The 24519-nt window shown below is 41.6% G+C and overlaps 1 protein-coding gene across 1 annotated transcript in view; it reads right to left on the reverse strand.

Annotated features, from left to right (window-relative positions):
- si:dkey-11f4.7 (piezo-type mechanosensitive ion channel component 2) overlaps nucleotides 1–13190 on the reverse strand; it is a 256411-nt gene extending 243221 nt beyond the window's left edge. Inside the window, 1 exon segment of the mRNA XM_059561374.1 lies at nucleotides 13100–13190. Coding sequence (XP_059417357.1) covers nucleotides 13100–13172 — 73 coding nt within the window. The 5' untranslated portion in view covers nucleotides 13173–13190.
- Between the last annotated feature and the right edge of the window lie 11329 nt (nucleotides 13191–24519).

Raw genomic sequence — 24519 nt, forward strand, 5'->3', positions numbered from 1 at the left:
GGAGGACATCAGTGTCACGGCAGGGATCCAATGAGGCACGGAGATAGAGCCAATTGCGAGTAAGTCTTTTATTAAGGGCAATCCAAAAGGGTAAACAGTCCAGGCAGAGGTCGATACCAAACAAAACCAAACCAAACATAAACAACCAAGGACACAAGGCAAGAGCACGACACGATGACGGACATGAATTAAACATAGGACATTAAACAAGGACTCTGTGACACATACACAGACAGACCGGGTATAAATACACAGAAGGTGAATGAGGGAACTGGAGACAGGTGGGGAATAATCAATTAACTCAAACAAGGAGGAAGGTGACCAAATAAGGTAACAGACAGTTAATAAGGTGACAGACACCGTGGGAAAGGAGGACATCTAGTGGAAACCCAGGGACACAACCCAGACACTGTGACAGTACCCCCCCTCTACGGAGCGGCTCCCAGACGCTCCACGACAGACACAAAACAGAGACCAGGAGGGAAGCGGACAGGTGGAGGCTCAGGGGGAGAGACGGAGGGCCAGAAAAGAAAAACATGGGGAACAGACACCAGAAGTGTGAACACCAAACAGGGAGACCAGGAGGGAGGAGGACCGGAGGAGGTTCAGGGGGAGGGACGGAGGGCCAGACTGACAGAGAGGAACAGGGACAGGAGTGAACACAAAATCAAAAAACAACATGAAGCCCCTCCAGGGCGGGGCAGAAGACCACCACGTCCGTGTGGTTGAGACTGGAGTCCCCCAGGGCGGAGCAGAGGACCACCACAACCGTGTGGTCAGGGCGGAAGCCCCCCAGGGCGGAGCAGAAGACCACCACAACCGTGTGGTCAGGACGGAAGCCCCCCAGGGCGGAGCAGAAGACCACCACAACTGTGTGGTCAGGATGGAAACCCCCCAGGGCGGAGCAGAAGACCACCACGTCCTTGTGGACGAAGCCAGAGTCCTCCAGGGCGGAGCGGAAGACCCCCACAACTGTGTGGTCAGGGCGGAAGGCCCCCAGGGCAGAGCAGAAGACCACCACAGCCATGTGGTCAGGACCAGAGCCCCCCAAGGCGGAGCAGACGTCCGTGCGTCTGGATCAACGGGACAACGAAACTCTGGTAATCCCCTGGTGTCCTTACTGGACTCCAGAAGATTGGTGCTGGCCTGACACTGCTCATGAAGATCATTGGTGACTTGCATTTGCTCATGAAGATCAATGGTGACTTGCATTTGCTCATGAAGATCAGAGGTGACTTGACTCAGTCCTTGAAGATCAGAGGTGACTTGACTCAGTCCTTGAAGATCAGAGGTGACTTGACTCAGTCCTTGAAGATCAGAGGTGACTTGACTCAGTCCTTGAAGATCACCGGTGACTTGACTCAGTCCTTGAAGATCACCGGTGACTTGACTCAGTCCTTGAAGATCACCGGTGACTTGACTTGACTCTGAAAGGTCAACGGTGACCAGCCTAGTCACTGGAGGATCCGCGGTGACCAGCCTAGTCACTGGAGGATCCGCGGTGACCAGCCCTGACTCAGGAGGATCCGCTGTGACTAGCCCTGACTCAGGAGGATCCGCGGTGACCAGCCCTGACTCAGGAGGATCAGCGGTGACTAGCCCTGACTCAGGAGAGTTCACTGGCACCTGACTCGACTCGGGAGAGTTCACTGGCACCTGACTCGACTCGGGAGAGTTCACTGGCACCTGACTCGACTCGGGAGAGTTCACTGGCACCTGACTCGACTCGGGAGAGTTCACTGGCACCTGACTCGACTCGGGAGAGTTCACTGGCACCTGACTCGACTCGGGAGAGTTCACTGGCACCTGACTCGACTCGGGAGAGTTCACTGGCACCTGACTCGACTCGGGAGAGTTCACTGGCACCTGACTCGACTCGGGAGAGTTCACTGGCACCTGACTCGACTCTGGAGGGTCCACTGGCACCTGACTCGACTCTGGAGGGTCCACTGGGACCGGACTCGACTCTGGAGGGTCCACTGGGACCGGACTCGACTCTGGAGGGTCCACTGGGACCGGACTCGACTCTGGAGGGTCCACTGGGACCGGACTCGACTCTGGAGGATCCACTGGGACCGGACTCGACTCTGGACAGGTGACCATCTTGTACTGTGGTGCTGGGCTGGTGGCCATCTGGGGTTGTGGCACTGGACTGGTGGCCATCTTGTACTGTGGCGCTGGACCGGTGGCCAATTTGGGCATTGGCGCTGGGTTAGCGGCCATCTTGTGCTGTGGCACTAGACTGACGGCCATCTTGTGCTGTGGCGCTGGATTGACGGCCATCTGGTGCTGTGGCGCTAGGCTGACGGCCATCTTGGGTTGTGGAGCTGAACCGATGGCCAATTTGGGCATTGGCGCTGGGCTGGTGGCCATTTTGGGCTGTGGCGCTGGAACGGTGGCCAATTTGGGCATTGGCGCTGGGTTAGCGGCCATCTTGTGCTGTGGCGCTTGGCTGGTAGCCATTCTGGGCAGTGGTGCTGGACTGGCGGCCATCTTGGGTTGTGGCGCTTGGGTGGTTGCCATCCTGGGCAGTGGTGCTGGGCTGACGACCACCCCGCCGGAAGAGACAGAAGTGGCTGGGGCATCCCACCGAAGCCGATGCTGCAGGTAGCGCACAAATTCCCAGAATTCCAGTGTCTCTAACTGCGCCATCTCCTCCAGAGACACTGGATCATCCAGCCCGCCATTAAAATAGTCCTTGAGGGCCGCATCGTTGTAGCCCATGCCCTCGGCCAGGGACCAGAACACCTGAGCCAGGGCCCCCACTTCATAGCCCTCTTGGCGGAGGGCGATCAACCGAAGGTACTTGGTTCGCCGCTCCGCCATCTTGGCTGGGGAACGGAAAAACGACATACCGCTGGTTCCCTGTGTGACGGAGTCCTTCTGTCACGGCAGGGATCCAATGAGGCACGGAGATAGAGCCAATTGCGAGTAAGTCTTTTATTAAGGGCAATCCAAAAGGGTAAACAGTCCAGGCAGAGGTCGATACCAAACAAAACCAAACCAAACATAAACAACCAAGGACACAAGGCAAGAGCACGACACGATGACGGACATGAATTAAACATAGGACATTAAACAAGGACTCTGTGACACATACACAGACAGACCGGGTATAAATACACAGAAGGTGAATGAGGGAACTGGAGACAGGTGGGGAATAATCAATTAACTCAAACAAGGAGGAAGGTGACCAAATAAGGTAACAGACAGTTAATAAGGTGACAGACACCGTGGGAAAGGAGGACATCTAGTGGAAACCCAGGGACACAACCCAGACACTGTGACAATCAGCAGCCAAGGTAGAAAGAAGGTCAGGCAAAATAACCCACCTATGCATAATCCATCTATTCATCCTCACACCTCAAAAACATCTGAGCACCGCTTCTCTGCTGCAGGCATCAAACAGTAGCTTGCAAAAAGAGGTCCAGCCTCAGCCAGGTGTAATCTGTTATGAAATTAATCATTGCAATTGCAGCCCTAATTTTAAGCCTAGATAGATCACAGAAATTAATAATACAAGCTTATTCCAAAAGTGACAGAACTTAAGTAATTAAGTCACCTGCAGCACAACTGCAAAATCACATCTAAACTTAATACGGTTATGACTGTAATATTAGAACATATTTATTAATATTCTGTTTACTTTTTAAGTCAATATTTTAAAAGAATTACACAAATTTAATCCATAAACTATTTGAAATGATAAATAAGTATCCTGAATAATAATATACATAAAATTATTAAAGGGCACAAAAAGGCCGGGTAAAATGGAACCCACATTTAATGTTTAATTAGGTACATTTTCACGTAACTTTTGTAATTGTTTTCTTCAGAATGGGAATGGTATTTCATTGAATTATTATACTCTTTTACCAGTAACACGTTATTATAACCTTTATTAATAAATTATTAACCCCTTACCTGTCACTCCCCATTTTCTGCATGAAGACACAAATGATATACCCAAACTAAAAAGGTTTCTGCTAATGGGTCTTTCTGACTAGATACATAATAAACATATGTTCACAAAGCATTACATACATTATATAATGGTTAGCAGATCATTAGTTAATATTCAAATGGCTAGAAACAACAAGCAACATTAAACATTTCCTAGTGATTAACAGATAATTATTTCATGTAAATTAAAATAATTACAAACTGTAAAATAGACTTCTTTAAAATCTTCATAATATTTTAATATACGTTTTAAAATGACTAAAAGCTTTTTTAAATACACAACAATTTAGCTGCTACTGAGGTGTGATGGAGGTAAGGTTAGGGACAGGTTTGGGGGTATGGGTAGGTTTAAGGGTTTTTTATAGTCAGAAGTGTACAAAGTCAAATAGAATAATATAAGGAAACATTGTTCAATCTGTTTATATAGTTTATTGTTTTATCGTTTATTCATTGCTTCGATAAATGAACAAGTATTTTCTTGAAAAATGTATTTGTTTTCTCCTGTTGATGTATAATTTAAGGAATATTATATATTAATGTAGGTGTTTAGGTAGTAAAAACATGTTTTGCACCCAAATTACAATGTGAGTGATGTCTTTAGAAAGCTAAACTAAACTACTTATTCTTAACAAAAACTTTGTTACAGCAGCTAAATGTCTTATGATTATAAAGGTACTGAATTATCAGTAAACCTTTACAAATGATGAATAGTTTATACTTTAGATTGACTACTGCAAAAGCATGAGCAAATGATCAAAAAAAATATTATTATTAAAGATGTGAAAATAGGGGTAAATTGTCAGGATAGTAACTAGAGGCAGAGGTAAGTGAATCTAACACAGAGTTTATTTACAAAATTGCAAGTGCAAGGTGAGTAGTCATGCAGATCACTCAGTGCAGTGCTGAAAGCAGGTGAGTAGCCCAGGAATCCTGGAGGCAGCAGAACAATCACACAAAGGTTAGTGTTTCAAAAGTATGTATACGTTATGTCTTGGAATCCGCGGGGCATCAGACGATCAGGGGAAAAAAGCATGAGGTCTGTTCCTGTTGGAGGCATGACATTGAACTGGGGCTGTGGTGAGTGCTTTATAGTGCTCTATGATGAAGTCGCTGATGGTGAGCAGGTGTGGGTGATTAATACTCAGGGGAGAGTGATCGTTGTGGGATGGCTCAGTTAGCAGATTGGCGTCGAGGATATCATGGCACGAGGTACCCAACACCTTTCTTCTGGCTCATAATCCTCCCAGTCCACCAGGTACTTGAGTCGCCCACCATGACGTCGGGAGTCCAGTATCTCCTTAACCGTTTAAATGGGCTCGGCGTCTATGGGTGGTAACGGGGGGTTATCGTCAGGGACCGGGTCTGCAGTGGGAACAGAGACAGGTAAGTGATGGGTTTTAACAGGGAGACATGAAAGGTGGGGTGTATTCAGTACTGGGCGGGTAATCAAAGTTGGTATGTAACCGGGTTGACTTGTCGCTCCACAGGAAATGGGCCAATGTATTTTGGGTTTAACTTGCGACATGGTTGTCTTAACCGGATATCATGTGTAGAGAGCCATACCAGTTGCCCAGGTTGGTAGGTGGGAGTGGCGGTGAGTATAAGCAAAATGCTGGTGGTGATTCATAACCTGCTGGAGGTGGTGGTGTGCCTGGTTCCAAACCCTCTCACTGTTTTGGAACCAAGTATTTACTGCAAGGACGAGAACAGGGGAGGCTGATAGCTCAAGACACACTGGAATGGGGTCAGATTTGTGGATGTCTGTCGGAGGGAGTTCTGGTCATACTCTGCCCAGACTAAATAGCGGTTCCAAAGGTTCTGGTTGTTGTGACAAAATGCTCTAAGGAAGCGACTGATGTCCTGGATCTTTTGTTCTGTTTCACCATTTCTCTGTGGGTGGTAACTGGAAGTTAGGCTTACTGTCACATTGAGGAGGGTGAAGAATGACCACCACACCCTGGAGATGAACTGGGGTCCTCTGTCAGACACGATATCTTCAGGAATGCCGAAGTTGCAAAACACATATTCCCCGAAATCAACTCCAATATGGGACCAGGGACGATGAGGGATTGGTAACGGGAGTAGTCTCCCGGTGGGTAGTTGGCAAGCTACTTTGGTCATGGCACAGAGTGTACACCCCTGGATAAACTCTTTGATTTTGTCCTGCATTTCGGCCACCAGTATTTCTGCTGAAGAGTGGAGAATGTTTTGCTGATGACCTGTTCCCACAGATGAATGAGCAGAGGAGATGAGGGAAGTGTGGTGATCCTCAAGCACGTAGATCTTGCCAGCAGGACACGCTGGTGGAGCGGGCCTATATTGTGATTGCTCGAGAAGATGTTCATCTAGATCCCACTGGATCGGGTTGACGAATAATTTGTTTGGCAGGATGGTTTCTGGTTCTTCTATGGTTTCCTCGGGAGCGTGGAGGCATGATAGGGTATCTGCTCTTGTGTTCTTTGATCCGGGGCAGTAGGATATTTGAAAATGGAAAAGGGTAAAGAACAGAGTCAGTCAGGCTTGGCGGGGATTGAGTCTCTTAGCTTCCTTTAGTTATTGGCGGTTCTTGTGGTCCAGAAGTATGAGAAATGCCTACCTGTCTCCCTCCAACCAGTGTCTCCATTTTTCCAGAGCGAGTTTCACGGCTAGAGGTTCGGGTCTGCCAATATCATGATTTCTTTCAGCGGGAAAAAATTGAGAGAAAAATGCAAAAGGCACCGTGACAGGATGGCTCCCGCGCCTGTTGTAGAAACGTCTACCTCAATAATGAATTTCCTTTCTGGGTCTGGATGCTGGAGCAGGAGGGCCTTGGTGAAGGAGGTCTTTAATGCCTGGAAGGCATGTTCAGCTTCTGGAGTCCAGTGAAGGGTCTTAGGCTTCCCCTTTTGGAGAGATGTTAATGGTGTAGTTATCATGCTGTACCAGTCTATGAAACGGCAGTAAAACTTTGCAAAACCAAGGAACCTCTGTAAATCTTTGGTTGAATTGGGAGTGGTCCAGGAAGTGATGGCTTGGGCTAACAGTCATCAATCTTAACTCTCGGAGCCGTTGGAGTACTTGGGAAACGGAGTTCTGATGTTCAACTATATTGCGGGGGAAAATGAGAATATCATCAATGTAAACGAGGACAAAACGGTTCAGGAACTCTCGGAGGACCTCGTCCATAAAACTCTGGAACACAGAGTGGGTGTTTACTAGAACATATGGCATCACAAGATATTTGTAGTGCCCTGCGGGGGTGATGAACGCTGTCTTCCATTCGTCTCTTTTTTGAATCCTGAACAAGTTGTATGTGCTTCTAAGATCTAATTTAGTGAATATTTGGGCTTCACAGAGTTGTTCTAGGGAAGATGGGACTAGGGGGAGTGGATAGCTGAATTTCACTGTAATTTTGTTTTATAAATCGATACAGGGACGGAAGCTCCCATGCTTCTTAGGGGCAAAGAAGAAGCTGGTGGCAGCTGGAGAGGTGGAAGGTCTAATGTACCCTTGTCTTAAAGCCTCTTTTACATATTCTTGCATGGCGGCTTGTTCAGGGATGGACAACGAGTAGATCCGACCCTTGGGAATGGTTTCACCCTGGATTAACTCTATAGCACAATCCCAAGGTCGGTGTGGCGGTAGCTTGGAGGTTGCTATTGTGTTGAAGAAGCAAAGGATGCATAACATGAAGGAATGTCGACAGATATATTTTCTTTGGGTCTCTCAATGGATGTGGAGTTCACTGACATTGGTGCAGGTTGATCATCAATGGGCAGTTGCAGCCCCCGTTCAAAATTTTTCCCATCTTCCAATCTATTGGGGGTTGATGTTGGATGAGGCATGGGCATCCTAGAATTAAGTCAGCTTGGCTATCCTTAAGAATGAACGGGTCAAATAATTTGTGATGGGTATTTTCAACACATAGGGTGATAGGTGTTATTTGAGATACCATAACTCTTGTTAAAGGTCCTATGACATGAAAATTTCACTTTCTGAGGTTTTTTAACATTAATATGAGTTCCCCTAGCCTGTATATGGTCCCCAAGTTTCTAGAAATTTTAATCGGTGTAAATCGAGATTTTGCTATCTTTCTCTGCCTTTGAGAAAATGGAAGCTCAAACGGGCTGATCTAGAATCTCCTCTTTGTGACGTTGTAAGGAGAATTGTTACCTCCCCTTTCTCTGCTTTGCCCGCCAGAATATTTACATATAATTCAGTCGCAATGTCAGGACAGGCGTTACAAACAGACTTTTATGATATGGATTCGACATCACCGGCACAAACAGTGAGTAACAGTGTTCATTAATGCCTGATCTGTGATCAGTGATTTCTGATGTGTAACTAATTATTCAAGTTCACACAGACTTTCTTTCTAAATCGTTTAATACTGTTTATGCATCAGTGAATCAAGCCGATCAACTAATCGATCAACTTCGCGTTGTTTCTCTTAGTAGCATGAAACAAATCTGTTATTTAAATTGTGATTTAACTACAGAGAGCGATCAAAGAACGCTCCCTTTTTTTTCGGAGCTGTCACACATCGCGAGTATATCTGCACACTTGCCCAAACTGCCGTTACAATGAATGACACTGTTATGCTGCACAATGGAGCTCTTACTGTATTTATGTGTTTGCTGTTAGTTGTGGTGAAAGCATTTTGTGAGAGAAAACGTGTTGCAATAATGACGAGATGACTGCATTCACGCGATAAACAGACTCTGTCTACTCAATGCTCATCACTGCAGCCTTTCATGTAATGGGAAAAGATCGAAAAAATAATTATATAATCAACAAATCCACGATTCGTTAATATTGACAGCTGTAATATATATATATATATATATATATATATTTGAGAGGGGTTCCACATGTAATACGCATTTCAAATGCAAATTTGTCAGCCAATCACAACAGTTGTCGTTTACTCGGAGTCTCACAGCAGACACGCCCCTTCAAACAGAGCATTCAAGCCAGAGGGCAAATATCAGGATATAAAAATGCTTTTTATTTCTAAATTTTAAATGTAAGAATCATACTAACAATATAAGTACACCTAAGGAAACATTAAAAAGCATTTAAAGAAAAGGAAATAATCCATGTCATGGGACCTTTAATAACCTCGCCAGTCACTGCATAGATGGAGTATGACTTAGCGGTACGGGTCCTTCGGAGCTTGAGTGTCTTGGCGAGTTCTCCAGATATGAAGTTGTCCGCTGATCCGGAGTCAACTTTGGCGGTGGCTGCAACATTGAGATCTTGAAAGCTCAGTGTCACACATAAAGTTAGTGGGGCTGATACAGAGGGTTGGTGGAGAACTGGACGGGCAGGTTCGTATAAAATGTCCTTCGTTCCCGCAGTAGAGGCATAATTTTAGTTCTCGTAGACTACTGCAGTCTGTGGGTTTCCACCTGCATCCTCTCAGGTCTCGGTTCTGGGAATTCTTCAGGTAAGTTCTGATGGTAAACAGGAACTGAGACGTGAGTTTCTCTATAGCAGATCGTGATCTTGTGATCTTGAACTCGAAGGACTAGTTGCATGAGATTTTCTAACCCCAAATTATCATCATAAATGTCGAGCTGTAGGCGAAGCGAGGGATTTAATCCTCTTCGGAAAACCGTAAGAAGTGCTTTCTCGTTCCACTCACTTGCCGCAGCCAGAGTTCGTCAAGGGAATACTCAGAAACAGGTCTCTTACCTTGACGTAAGTGTAACAATTGGTCGCTGACCGAAGAATCACCTACAATCACCGACGCCCAAACACTTCTTTAAAATGGCTGATGAAATTTTGTACTGACGAGGTGACCGCAGTCTCTTGGAACCACAGCGCTTCAGCCCATCTTAACACAACACCGCATAACTGCTGAATGATGAACGCGATTTTGGATCTTTCCGTGTGATATTGGTGGGCGTGTTGTTCAAGGGCGAACAAACATTGCAATAGGAACCCGTTGCAATCCTCTGCCCGGCCAGAGAAGGGCACTGGTCGAGAGACTGTTTTGGCGATGTATACCAGTTTAGGAGTGGTGTTTGCGGAAGCACTGTCTTTGTGTTGCATTGAATTAATTTCGGTGTTGGTCAAGCCTTCTGTCAGGATAGTAATGAGAGGCAGAGGTCAGTGAATCCAACACAGAGTTTATTTGTAAAATTGCAAGTGCAAGGTGAGTAGTCAGTGATTTCAGATGCAGGTTCGGTGTAGATCACTAAGTGTGGGGCTGAAAGTAGGGGAGTATGTCCTTGGCAGATATGTCAATGTCATACATTTCAGGTCAAAACTAATACTTTTCCCTTTCCTTTTCAGAAGCGGAAACTTTCAAGCAAGCTCGGAGGAAACACAGGAGATTCGGGAGATTGTTGGGATTTCAGGTAACAGGAGAAAGCTCAGGAATCCTAGAAGCAGCAGAACAATGACACAAAGGTTAATGTTTCAAAAGTATGTATACGTTACGTCTTGGAATCTGCGGGGCATCAGACGATCAGGGGACAATAGCATGAGGTTGTTCCTGTTGGAGGCTTGACATTGAACTGGGGCTGTGGTGACTGCTTTATAGTGCTCTGTGATGAGGTCGCTGATGGTGAGCAGGTGTGGGTGATTAATACTCAGGGGAGAGTGATTGTTGTGAGATGGCTGGGACCGGGCTTGAATGGTCCATGACATAAATACTGGTCATTCTGGACATATTTTGCCATGGCGATGGCTGCTCATGAAAGTACTAATGATTAGTAATCATTTATAAGTATTTATAAATTATGAATAGTTTATACTTTAGATTGGTACTGCAAAAACATGAACAAATAATTAAATGAAGTTTCATTGACAAGATTCGGGAGGAGCATGTCAGATATTTAGCGTAATTAGCACAGGTGGAGCACACTTAAGATAATCAACCCTAGGTTATATGTAATTGTGAACTTGTGAATAAATGATATGTTAAGTTGTGAAAATAGTACAACTCTACACAACCAACAAAGACTAAATATGTGATCTTTACAGAGTTGAGATTTGAGTTGAATTATATGTTAACGTATAGTTAGTGACGTGCTTAAAATTAATTATTAAGCTATTTTTTAATACCATTAGGTAATAAATGAACTGAAATTAATTTAATGTTAGCATTCAAAATTACATTAACAAGTAAAATCGTAATCACTGTATTATTTCTGTTAAAATCTTTGATGATTTATTAATAAAAGTTATTTTAAAGTCAAATTATATCTCTTTTTTCTCCTTGCATTATTGACTAACTGTTTTCTTGTTTTACACTGTAAAGCTGCTTTGACACAATCAATATTGTATAAAGAAAAATAAAAATAAACCTGATTGTAGATTATATTAATAATAATATTTTGAGAATGCATTACTAGTAATTAGGCACACAATGCTCTGAGTTAGTTCTAATGATACTGCGTCAGGAAGTGAAAAAATCTGTTTACTATCATATCAAATAGTTTGTATTGAGAAGAAAAGTATTTTGATCTTAGTGGCCTTTGACAGCTTACACTCACACAGCAAAATCCCCAGAGTTAAATCATCTCTACTCAGAGTGCACTTGGTCCCACTCTACACAGTGTGGAAATAGCACTGAAGCAGAGTTAACGTTAATGAGATAATTGTAAAAAAAAAAAATTCCTTTGTGATACTGGAGCATTAGTGATGAACACCTGCTGTAAACAAGCAGAATCACTGAAGAAAAGAGAAACACAAGAACTACAACTGATTTTGGCCACTGGCTTTGATAAAATCAACTGAAATAAAAATAAAAATTAAAAAAAGACATTAAATCTCTCAAAATCTCAGCTCCACAAAAAGCATCACCAGCTTCACTCATTACTAACCAGATTGACTATTTCTGTGAGACAGAAGCTCTTATTGAGAATTAACAGAGGTTTAGATGTTAATGATTTATTGGTCCAAAAAGTATTCTTGACTTCCTGTGTTACTACATGTACACCCCATAGTACACAGCCTCCCTGTACACTGAAAATGGTGTGTTAATCTTTTAGGTACGTTCTGAAAATTTGATTATTTTTTTTCTCAGTCTCTTTGTCCATCCTCTGGGAACATATTTTCTTGTGCTAAAACAGCATATTTATCTGCCCATTTCCTCACCAGCTCTGCATTCACAGGTGCTACATTATTTCCTTCCAGCAGTATTAACTCATTCACTGAAGTCTCCACAGAGGCAACCCGATCAGTCCATCAGCATTTTTATGTTCCTTGCTACTTGTGTACACATCCTTGCCCATCTTTAGATGAGTGATGAGGCCATTTGTACCAGTTCTCAGGATAAATTACTTATTTAGGATAAATACCCAGAGGGCAAATATTGCTAACAATAATGCAGAAAAGCAGAAATGTCCTTTATCACAGTGAAACAGGTTTTATAATCGGTTTTGTATAAAGAGCTATTGAGGTAAAGGTGACTTGACATGAACTCCATTTTAGTTTTTGTATTTCCTGAAAATTAAGAAATTACTGTGACTATAAGATTGTACATGAGTTGTTTGATTTCCCTGAAGTTGTTGTTGAACGCATTGCCACATGCACTGTTAGCTTAAGTCACAGAGGGGTGCAAACAATGTAAACAAAGTCTTTTCTTTTTTCTACAACAATTAGTGGCATGTTTTAAATTGGATTTAAACTTCGATAAAATTCACTGTTATTTTATTATTATTATTATTATTACTATTACTATTATTATTGTAATAATTGCATGATATTTAAATGAGTGAGTATTCATTTATTATGTTTCAATCTTGAACAAAATACCTTTCATTATGATTTTTGATAATCAAGCAGCTCTTAATGCTTGATAAGCAAAGCAAAATGTTACTCAGATAAGTTACAGTTAGTGTAAAAATGGAAATGGAAAGATTGTATTTACATTGAGTGTAGAGTGGTAGATACTGTTTGTCTAGAAAATAATAACGGCTTCTAGTTATTGGTTAGTATACACACCATAAAATGTTTCTACAGAGACATTTCAGTCCTTCTACCTGCACATTAACATGAACAGATGCCTTAAGATATTCAACGGATGGCAGGATATTTGCCTCTGTTTCACTAAGAACAAGCTACATTTTATAGATTTATTACATGAATAAGATAAACTCATAACAAGCTAACTGATTTCAAGTAAACTTTAAACAGAACTTACCAGTCAGTAGTAAAACAGGTAGTAATAAATTAAATAGTGTCCCCACTATGACATCTGGCATTTCATCGGACATTGTGCTCTCATGATGGAGTTGTACTGAGACTGAGCTGACAGCACATTAAATCAATGCTGGACACCACATCGTCTTCAGGAAGTCAACCCCCATGCATACATTACACATGAGCATCTATAAAAACATGAAATTCATATTGATAAAAAGGATTGCACAAATTTTATAACATAAACATGAAATTCTCATATGCATACAACATGCACACATTTATAACTAATTGATTCTGATGTCACTGTTATCCAGACTTGAAAGAATTCATAATTTTTTTTCATTATGTGTTGCAATATGTGACCTCCGCTGTGAAACCCTGGCTAAAGTCACATGACATAATTTTGAGATAAAGAGTGTTAAAGTTTTTATAGCCATAAAAATGACGAAAATTGGTATTTTGTGTTTATTGCTGTAAATTATAGATTATATCATTGGATGTTATTTTAATTTATAACATGATAAATACTTAAATTAATGATTTTATTGACACTATGATTTTTTACTTTGTGCAAAAAAATACAGGAGGTTTGCTTCCTAAATATTTATTTGAATCATATCTGGGTTCTCTTTAGATACTACACTCATACTGACTGTCGCTAGACGCTATGGGAAAAAGTATTTTTTTCTGATACTGAAGCCTTTTTAATGATGCAGTGTAACTGCATGGCAATTGGTTCGTGCAGTGAAAATAAAAACAAACCAATGGCAAGTCAGCATCGCTGCACAATCCTATTGCCATGTAGCCCGCCAATATAGCCTTCCATCTGACTATATAACTGGGCATTCTGGCATAAGATCCTCAGATTTCTTCTCCTTCAGCAACGACCATGATCTTCACTAAATGACTAATTTGAGTATAAGTCACTAAATGAATAACACTCAAAGCCTTCACCATTGACTAGCTTTGCAGCGGATCAAGACCTCTCTGCTTGGCTGATTCACCATTCTCACAAACTGCCTTCAGCATCTGCAGGAGCTATGGTCTCTGTGATTCCCTGCTACTATCCAGTGATATTTAAAAGAGCAAATTTTAAAGAGTAATTTTATTCTGCATTGATGCAAATGATGTGCCATTATTGTGGCTCATACAATGCCCCCTTGAATGCTGCTGATGGTCATGATGAGTGCATTTTGGAAAATACCACGCTGAAGCCCTGCTCTCGAAGATGGAGTGTTCAACATGAGTCTCATTTCTCTGTGCTCGCTGATAGCTTTCTTTGCAGAAAGCAACCCAGCTTCTTGCTCCCTTCCATTTTCTTCCTCCCAGAAACCTTGGAAAAACAGCGGGGCAGAGGCCCCTGGAGATGAGTGAGCTGACTCCGGTTCATGTGCCTCGCTCTCTTCCCACAGAGAAATATTTAAATTTAGTCATTTAGCAGATGCTTTTATCCAAAGCGTTTTACAAATGAGGACAATAGAAGCTATCAAAAACTCATCAGTCAAATGAAAAGTCTCGGTTATCCTAACGCAGTACACATAGCAATGTTTTTTTTTTTTTTTTATTATTATATTGCATTAATAACCCAGAGGGTAGCAATAGGGATCTCAAATACTTGATCAAACACTGTTAGTGCTGTTTCCTTAGCGGAAGGGAGTTTGGGAAGGTGGCCAAATGGGCCACCTTGGAAAAGCAATCAACGACCAGAATAACCATGTTACCCCCAGAGAGAGGCCAACTCGTAACGAAATCCAAAGCGTTGTGCGACTGAGGACAAGATGGAACCAGGAGAGGGTGAAGCAGACTGGCAGGTGGAGAATTACTAGACTTAGACTGGCCGCAGACAGGACATGAGGCTACAAAATGGCATACATCACGGACTAAAGCCGGCCACCAAAAAGCCAATGGACAGTAGCTAGAGTCCCCCTTACTCCAGGGTGCGCAGCGAGCCCGGAGGCATGGCAAGTGGAGAACAGCTGGATACACAGACTTAGGGATAAACAATCTTCCCGTCTGACATTCTAGAGGAATAGTGACATGAGTAAGTGCCCTCTTTACCTACTGTTCGATTCCCCAGACCTTCTCCCCGACCAAACAACCATTGGGCAGAATAGTCTCTATGGATGAGCCATTCTCCGAAGAACCGAACTGATGAGAAGCGCCTCGGTTTTGTATTCTTAGGAAATGGTAAAGTTGAACCATCCAAAGAATAGAGCCTACCATGTCTGTCTAGCATTTAATCTCTTAGCTGAATGAGTAAGGCTGAAACCCTGAATAAAGTAAAGATAAAAATTTGCAAACCCTAAAAAATCTTTGGAGAGCCATGCGAGAGACAGTGATGGGCCAATCGATAATGGTGCTCACCTTGACCGGATCCATAGTAATGCCCTGGGCGGACATGACAAAACCCAAAAACATAACTGAACTACCATGAAAAATGCACTTCTCAGCCTTAACAAAAAAGCAGTTCTCTTAACAGGCATTGCAGCACATGATGCACATGCTGAACATGCTCCTGGGGAGAGGAAAAAAAAATAAGAATGTCATCCAGGTACACAAAAATGAAGACATTGAGCATGCCCCTCAGGACAACATTCACAAGCACTTGGAAAACAACCGGAGTGTTGACGAGTCAGAACAGAAGTACCTGGTATTCAAAGTGGCCTAAGGGCGTATTGAAAGTCAGTCAGCAAGGTATTTATCTAGCGCCTCATGTTCAGGTGTGGACAATGAATAAAGTTTACTATGAGGTGGCATACTAACCAGATCGATACTAAAGTCATATGGTCGATGTGGAGGGAGAAAAGCAGATCAAGGTACTCCTCAGGGACACCAGATAAATCGATGGGTTCCTCCTGCAACACAGAAACAGAGGACACAACGGGCATAGTCAAGACAAGATATTTAACATAACATGATAAGCTCCAAGACTTTACGGTCCCTTAAAACCACTTAATATGGACAATCATGACATCTTCTGTTTTTATTTCAGGCTTCTTGTAACGATCAGGATCACAGGAGACGAGAGATCCAAGAGCAGTGTGAGTTTTATTGGGTAATCCAAAATCAAAATCCAAAAACAGGCAAAGGTTCATAACCAGAAACATCCGTCCAAAAACAAAACAAACAGGAAACAAGAAACTAGAACCACAAGGGAACGCGAGGAAACTAGGTGACGGAAAGTAAGGACTCTATGACACAAACAAAAACAGACCGGTTAAAATAGGCAGGATAATGACTATGAAAGTGAAGACACCTGGGTGTATTTAACAGGTGTGCAATTACTGTGATGAAGGGACAAGGCCTTGTGGGAATTGTAGTGCCTGTGGTGAGGTGCCTATGGGGAAGTGAGACCACTAGTGGAGACCCAGGGAAACACAGACCTGACACCGTGACATTACCCCCTCCTCTATGGAGCAGCTACCAGATGCTCCACCCAAACATAAGAACAATCCAAGGAACACAGAGACCAGGAGGGAGGTGGACTGGCGGTGGACCAGGGGGAGGGACGGAGGGCCAGGTAATAGAGGGAAACAGAGACAGGAAGTGCAAAAAAACAAAAACAAGGAGACCAGGAGGGAGGTGGACCGGCAGAGGACCAGCGGAAGGGACGGAGGGCCAGGTAATAGAGGGTAACAGAGACTAGAAGTGCAAAAAACAAAAACAACAGCAAGGAAACCAGGAGGGAGGAGGACCAGCGGAGGACAAGGGGGAGGGACGGAGGGCCAAGTCCAAAGAAGGAAACAGATAGAAAACAAAAAAAAAAAAAACAAGACAAACAAGAAACAAAACACAAGACCAGGAGGGAACAGAAAGTTCGGGGCCCAGGGCCGAGCCCACAGGGCAATTATCCCGGGTGGATCAAGTGGAACTGGAGCCATACGGTCGAGACAGAAACCCACCAGGGCGGCGCAGAAGACCACCACATCCGTGCGGTCGAGACAGAAGCCCACCAGGGCGGCGCAGAAGACCACCACATCCGTGGTGCGGTCGAGACAGAACATGAACATGAACAGGTTAAGGGTGGCCTCCGTCGCCACTACAGGATAAGTCGAGCGCTCAGAGAGTTCGACTGAGATGTGACGGGGCTCTGGTAGTTCAGCAGAGACGTGGAGAGGCTCTGGTAGTTCAGCAGAGATGTGGAGAGGCTCTGGTAGTTCAGCAGAGACGTGGAGAGACTCTGGTAGTTCTGCAGAGACATGGAGAGACTCTGGTAGTTCCGCAGAGACGTGGAGAGACTCTGGTAGTTCCGCAGAGACGTGGAGAGACTCTGGTAGTTCCGCAGAGACGTGGAGAGACTCTGGTAGTTCAGCAGAGACGTGGAGAGACTCTGGTAGATCCGTGGTGTTTAGACTGGATTCAGGAAGATCAATGGTGACTTGACTCTGCTCATGAAGATCATTGGTGACCTGACTCTGCTCATGAAGATCATTGGTGACCTGACTCTGCTCATGAAGATCATTGGTGACCTGCATTTGCCCATGAAGAACACTGGTGACTTGACTTTGCCCATGAAGAACACTGGTGACTTGACTTTGCCCATGAAGATCATTGTTGACTTGCCTTTGCGCATCAAGATCAATGGTGACTTGCCTTTGCCCATGAAGATAGTCGGTGACTTGACTTTGCCCATGAAGAACACTGGTGACTTGACTTTGCCCTTGAAGATCACCGGTGACTTGACTTGACTCCTGAAGTCTAACTGTGGAAGTGCTTAACCTGTCTCGACTCTGGAGGGTCAACGGGAACCTGACTCGACTCTGGAGGGTCAACTGTGGCTGTAATCATGTGCAGAGAAGCTGGACAGGCGGCCATCTTGTGCCATGGCTCTGGGACGGTGGCCATCTTGTGCAGTGGCACTGGGCCAGCGGCCAACTTGTGCTGTGGCGCTGGGCTGGCGGCCACCTTGTGCTGTGGAATTTCGCCCTCCAGTCCTCCACACTGGCTGGGGAATGGACACGAAGCCCCACACTGCTGGTTCTAGACATGATGGAGTCCTTCTGTAACAATCAGGAACACAGGAGACGAGAGATCCAAGAGCAGTGTGAGTTTTATTGGGTAATCCAAAATCAAAATCCAAAAACAGGCAAAAGGTCATAACCAGAAACATCCATCCAAAAACAAAACAAACAGGAAACAAGAAACAAGAAACTAGAACCACAAGGGAACGCGAGGAAACTAGGTGACGGAAAGTAAGGACTCCATGACACAAACAGAATCAGACCAGTTTAAATAGGCAGGATAATGACTATGAAAGTGAAGACACCTGGGTGCAATTAACAGTTGTGCTATTACGGTGATGAAGGGACAAGGCCTTGTTGGAATTGTAGTCCCTGCGGTGAGCTGCCTTCGGGGAAGTGAGACCACTAGTGGAGACCCAGGGAAACACAGACCAGACACCATGACACTTCTTCAGGTTGAGTGAAGACAATGACTGAAGGAGAAAAAATCTGAAGAGCCACTGTTCTATATATAGGGCACGGGCCTACTCAAATGTCATTGGTGAATGAACATCTTTTTATCATAAAAAATTATAACAACAAAAATAGCATGTGACACCTAGAAATGTAATGGAACCAAAGCCACAAGTGTAAACATGTTTCATATATTTCAAATTTGAGGACAATATAAATAAAGATTACAACCCGCAATGTACCGCATTATTAAACAGAGTTTACAGCGTACCTATTTGTAACTATAGAGTACCTCTACAGAATCTACTCATAGGTATAAGGGAACAATATACAACGTTTGGGGAATAAGGGGTGATGTATCCGGATTTCTGATCTCTGCCACGTGTACATTTGCTACGTGCTCAAAAGCACAAGACAGTCCGTTCCAGAGGCCCTAACTGGCTGTCACAGACTTTAGAAGACTTCTGCAAGAGGATATAGATATAAAGATAAATATACAGTAATTTTCCATTAGCTAAACAGAACATTTATATTTTGAGCTTTATGATTTTGTATGTCTGAATATTAGTTCCACAATGTTGTTTTAGAGCTATTTGCGATTCTGTATGTCTGGGTTTTAGTTCCACATGTCTGTATCTTGAGTTATTTTTAACCCTTTGAGTTTTGATAAGGGAGACAATACAGCCAATCTCCTGAGATATTTGTAACCCTGCATTTAACTGAGTGAAGTCCAAACATCAATGATTATATGCTTTGACCTTCTAAAATGTGGAAGTGAAACAGGTCTGCAAGGCTCCCCGGGTACCTTTGAATAGATAAGCATGAGATCAGTGTTTTTACATCTATCGGAGACGTGGCTGCAGAGACGTGGCTCCGGTTTGATCACGAGGCTTATTGTTTTGACAGATGTTTTGAGGGTATAAGAGCTACTCAACTTCCCCTCCCTGTCAGCGCTCTGACTGAGTTCAGGCTAGGCTCTACCTGACTGAACTCTGGTTTCTCATCTTTACTTTATCTTTTGTTTCGGGCTCACTTGAATACTTTGAACATCTTACAGGTTTATTCAGTTTTGATACTGTGTTAGATACTTTTATTCAATTTAGATATTGTGTCCGATACTTTGGTTTTATTTAGATACTTTGGTAAATACCTTGATTTTATTTAAATACTTTGATTTTATTTAGATATTTTGAATTCTAAAACCTTGACTTGTGTTATTTGGACTTTTGATATACAAGTTCTTATATGCTTTGTATTATTATTTTAGAAATACATTTTGGACAGTTTGATTACTTTTGAATTTTATAATCATTTGTATTAATCTTAATTGGGCAACATCCATCATATATGGATTGTATTTTCTATATTTGAAGCTGGTTTTAATACTTACTAATCTGTTTGCAAGTTATGAGTTGTATTCTCATTTCCTATATTCTTTGAATAAATTTGCATACTAAAATACCAGCCCACCGTCTGACTTGGATTGGAGTTAAATTTTTTGCATCAAGGGGGTAATAACATGCAAAATTATAAAGCATTTATACTGTAAGTATTTTATAACTAAATTATTAAAAACACACGCGCACACACACACACACAAAATAATGTTCTACATTTATTTTTGATAACTGCTTTAGCCTTTCCTTCTACATGCCTGATGCCATCGTCTGATCTATTCCCGTTTCTTACCATGTCTTGTCAATAAAAGCTTTGCATTTGGATCCGCACGTCTCCCATCTTGTTTGCCCCATTACAGAATACTCGGCCAAACAAGGATTCAGCAGCTTCACATACGGACATTGGCCAGGCCTGGACACACCAAGAATATTGTTAGCCCTCAAACAGGGTACACGATCAGGGTACATGATCACAAAGGCTATATCAAGGGGCTTCTAGCCATTGCTCATTATTCAGATCTGCTGGACTTTTTTCGTGATGGACTAAACAAACCTCTGTAGTAACGATTAATCAGTGAGGGTCCCCGCTCATCTATTGGTCAGTTTATGGACTATGCTTTGCTGATTGTTGGCTCAGAATTCACTGTGGGTGTCGCGGAGGCACACGACCCCGAACTCACTCACGTAATGGCTGCTGCACTGGAGCACAATAACAAAATGCTGGCGGCAGCCGAACCTGATCGCAAAATGGCGGCGGAGCTTGAACCACCAGAGCCACTGCACAAAATGGCCACCAGCCCAGAGCCACTGCACAAGATGGCCGCCAGGCCAGAGCCACTGCACAACATGGCCAATCCGGCACCACAGCACAAAATGGCCACCAATCCAGAATGCGATCTTCACATGCGCTCTCTAGAGGGAGGGCGGGTCGTGGTACTTCCTCCAGAAATGGTAGCCACAGCTGATCTTCCAGAGTCAAGTCTAGTCAACCTTGACCTTCCAGAGTCAAGTCAAGTCCATGTTGCCAAAGAAGGTTGAACGCCCTATATAAAAACAGTGCAATAAAGGATGATTTAGGACGACTTTGAAGTTGGCGGAAAAAAATGAGATGACCTTAAAAGTCCACTGTATGAAGAAAAATCCTGGAATGTTTTCCTAAAAAAAGCGTATGATGTGTCCGAAATCGCTCACTCTTTCACTCATTCACTAATTCCTATATAGTGTATGGCAGCTGAGTGGACTATATCAGGAAAGAGTGAACAAATAAGTGAACGGATTCGGACAGTGATGTATACGCTACGTGTGAGACTTTGCGTTTGCAAAAACATTGTCATGTGTTCTTTTATATTACATGTACCTTATTTTAGAAAATAACATTAATAGCAATAACACTCCAAATGACTTTATATTGTAATTATACATATCTCTACATCATTTTTTTATGTTCATAATTATTAAATACTATTAAAATACTAACAAAAATAAACAGACATTAACAAGTTCATAATTTTTATGTATTTGTTATTTTTAGTGTCTTTACACTCTCCCGAGCAGTGTTTAGATAAGATAAGTTAACATTTTTGAGACATTTCTTTAAGTTAACAACGATGCTAAATTCGAGTTATTGCCTAAATAACAGTTTAACATAAATAATTCTATGAAATAACCGTTATAGCAGAAATAATGAAGATGTAAATGGTATGTCTCATTCAAACTCACTCTTTCCTGCTCTCGCTTCCAGTTTGTCGGTTCTCAGCATTAGATTGTGGGAAATAATGCTTCAGCGAGTGTACAGTACATCGGTTGTACACTCGAAATCAGAATAAATTGTGGGGAAAAAAAGTAGTGGAGAAATGTAGGGAATTAGGTAATTCACTCAAAATTCGGATATCACTACAAAATGGCTGACACCCAATATAGTGCACTATATAGTGAATAGGAAGCCGTTTTGGACACAGCATTAATTTCTTTGCGACTGAAGAAAGAAAGATATGAACATCTTGGATGACATACGGGTGAGTTACTTGTCAGGAATTTTTTTATTTAAGACAACACCATGGTTTAGAATTTTGAGGGTTTTCGGTCCATCTTTATATTGCGTGGCCTTTACATTTAAATTAATAATTTGGTACTATGCACATATTGTTTACATTTATTTTATTTTTCTTTACATTGTACTTATAATTAAAAAATACTTGCATGTAATTACATCTTTAATTAATTTCTGTAATTACATTTACAACTAAACTGTTGGACCATCCCTTAGACCTTCACCCACCCTAGCTAAACCTGTACCCACAACACCAAACCTGTCCCTAACCTCACCCGTTTCCTACCGCGATACCAGAAAAACCTTTATTTTTTTAAGTCAATACCCACTTATTCCCCAGTTGTTTCCGTTTACCTACATGTACGATCAGCTTTAAGTTATGCTGACATGGGAAATCGCGGACTCTACATACCATTCAGACAGCAATCAGCCTCTAAAAAAATGCACAATTAAATTAAATAATTACTTTTGTGATAAAGTTTTTTATTAAATATTCAAAATGTTTCATATTTGTGGCTTCTTATGATAAAGCATATGATAAAATAACTTGAGAGTAAGCAATATGAAATTAAAGTGCATAGTGTGTTTTTCAAATTCACACTATTTCAACAAGTTTCAACATTTGCTTTGATTTAATGTGTAATCTATTGAAGAGCTGTTGCAAAACCCTCAGTGTGTCCTGTGCTGTATGCAGTTGGAGATAAATATACATTTAATATGTTGACAAAGTCTTTAGAGCATGTGTTGTGATTTTGCATTTATTGAAAGTAATTGTTTTTTGATATATGCTGTCTCAACTATGTACAACCTTAGTGACCCCTTAATGTTGTCTTAGTATGTAAAATAAATAAAAAGCAAAGCTGTTGATTTTCATATAAAAATATATCAAACTCCACGAAAACACATTTCTGATCTCATTCCCAGCTAATTGAGAATCAACTAGTTATGTAAGTAATGTGTGGAGATTTTTATTGTAAATCAATAAAACGAATGAATTAATAAACTATCCAGCCATGTGGCCTTTGGTCAGCCTTGGGTTTTAAGTTCCTGGGAGAATTTTTGGTTTTAATTATTGTCACAAATTATTTTAGTAATAAATAAATACATTTTATTACTTGTGCAGATTATGAGGTGTCATACAAGATGAATATAATTTTCTGAATCTGTTTCACAGAGCTCAGAACTATTCAATGGATAAACGTATTAAGACATTTCGAACAGAAAAAGTTGATAAATGTATCTCATATATTTTCATTTATATTCCTCTACTTTCAGTTAGGCACTTATACACTCATATTATTATCTAATATTATTTATATACATCTAATATTATTATCTAGTTACTAATAAAATTTAATATAGAAATTTTCTCTGCAGTGAATTTTTGCCCAGATAGCAACAACTGCACTGCTACAGAATGTCAATATTTATATGTCAATATGCACCCGGGTCAATTTGACCCGGAGAAGATTTTCTTTTTCTCGAAAATACTAGTTAATGTTATTGCGTTGGACTCAAACTTACTGACTTTGTTTACAGAGGGTATAAATGCTTCTCAGTTATTTTTGGGGAATTTTCGTATTTCTTTGTAGGTTGTATTTTCATCTTGTCACACTTGTGTGACTTCAGTGCCCATAGGCAGAAAAATAAAATAAAATATATATGAATATTATTTCACAATATGAGATTTTTTTTACAAAATTATGAAAATGTGCACTGTTTATCACACTAGTGCGCGTTAATGTTTAATCTGGAAGTTTGCTTGGAAATACTTTTATTTAAAAAGTCAGACTTGTGGTATTCCACAGCCAATGAAAGTGAATGGGCAAGAATGAAAGTAAGAGATACAACTAGTGTTCTGAAGCATGTTGATTATGCTCATATATGTATATGTGTGCTTACAAACATAAAGGCCTTGGGACCTGTGCATGTGTGTATGCATGCATACTCACGCTACCACACACATTCATGTATACAAACTATAGCGGATATTACATGCTCTCTATTTCATCCTACCCTAAACGGCATCCAATATCCTTTCATAAGTCTGACATTTAAAATCTCTGAATAAAAAATAAAACAAGGTAATTTCAACTTCTCACTATTCTAACTTAAAACTAAAAAATAATAATAATAATAATTGCGAGATAAACTCATAATTGCAAGAGAAAAGTCAGAATTGCAAGATATAAACTTGCAATTGGGAGAAATTGCAAGAAAAAAAGAACTGCAAGATAAAGTAGCAACTGCAAGACAGTTTGAGTGTTTGTGTGTGTGTGTGTGTGTGTGTGTGTGTTAGTGTGGTAGCGTGAGTATGAATACATGCACAGGTCCAAGGTCTTTATTTTTGCAAACACACATGTACAAATGTGAGCATAATCAACATGCTCCTGGATACTAGTTCTTTCTCTTACTTTAATTCTACCCATTCACTTTGACTGATTTTTTTTTTTCAAACTTCCTGATTAAACATTAAATTACACTAGTGTGATAAACTGAAACATAATTTTTTTTTTTTTAATATCATATTATTATGATTATGAAAATTATGTATAAA

Source organism: Carassius carassius, chromosome 11 (genome assembly GCF_963082965.1).
Source record: "Carassius carassius chromosome 11, fCarCar2.1, whole genome shotgun sequence".
In the NCBI taxonomy this organism is placed as follows: domain Eukaryota; kingdom Metazoa; phylum Chordata; class Actinopteri; order Cypriniformes; family Cyprinidae; genus Carassius; species Carassius carassius.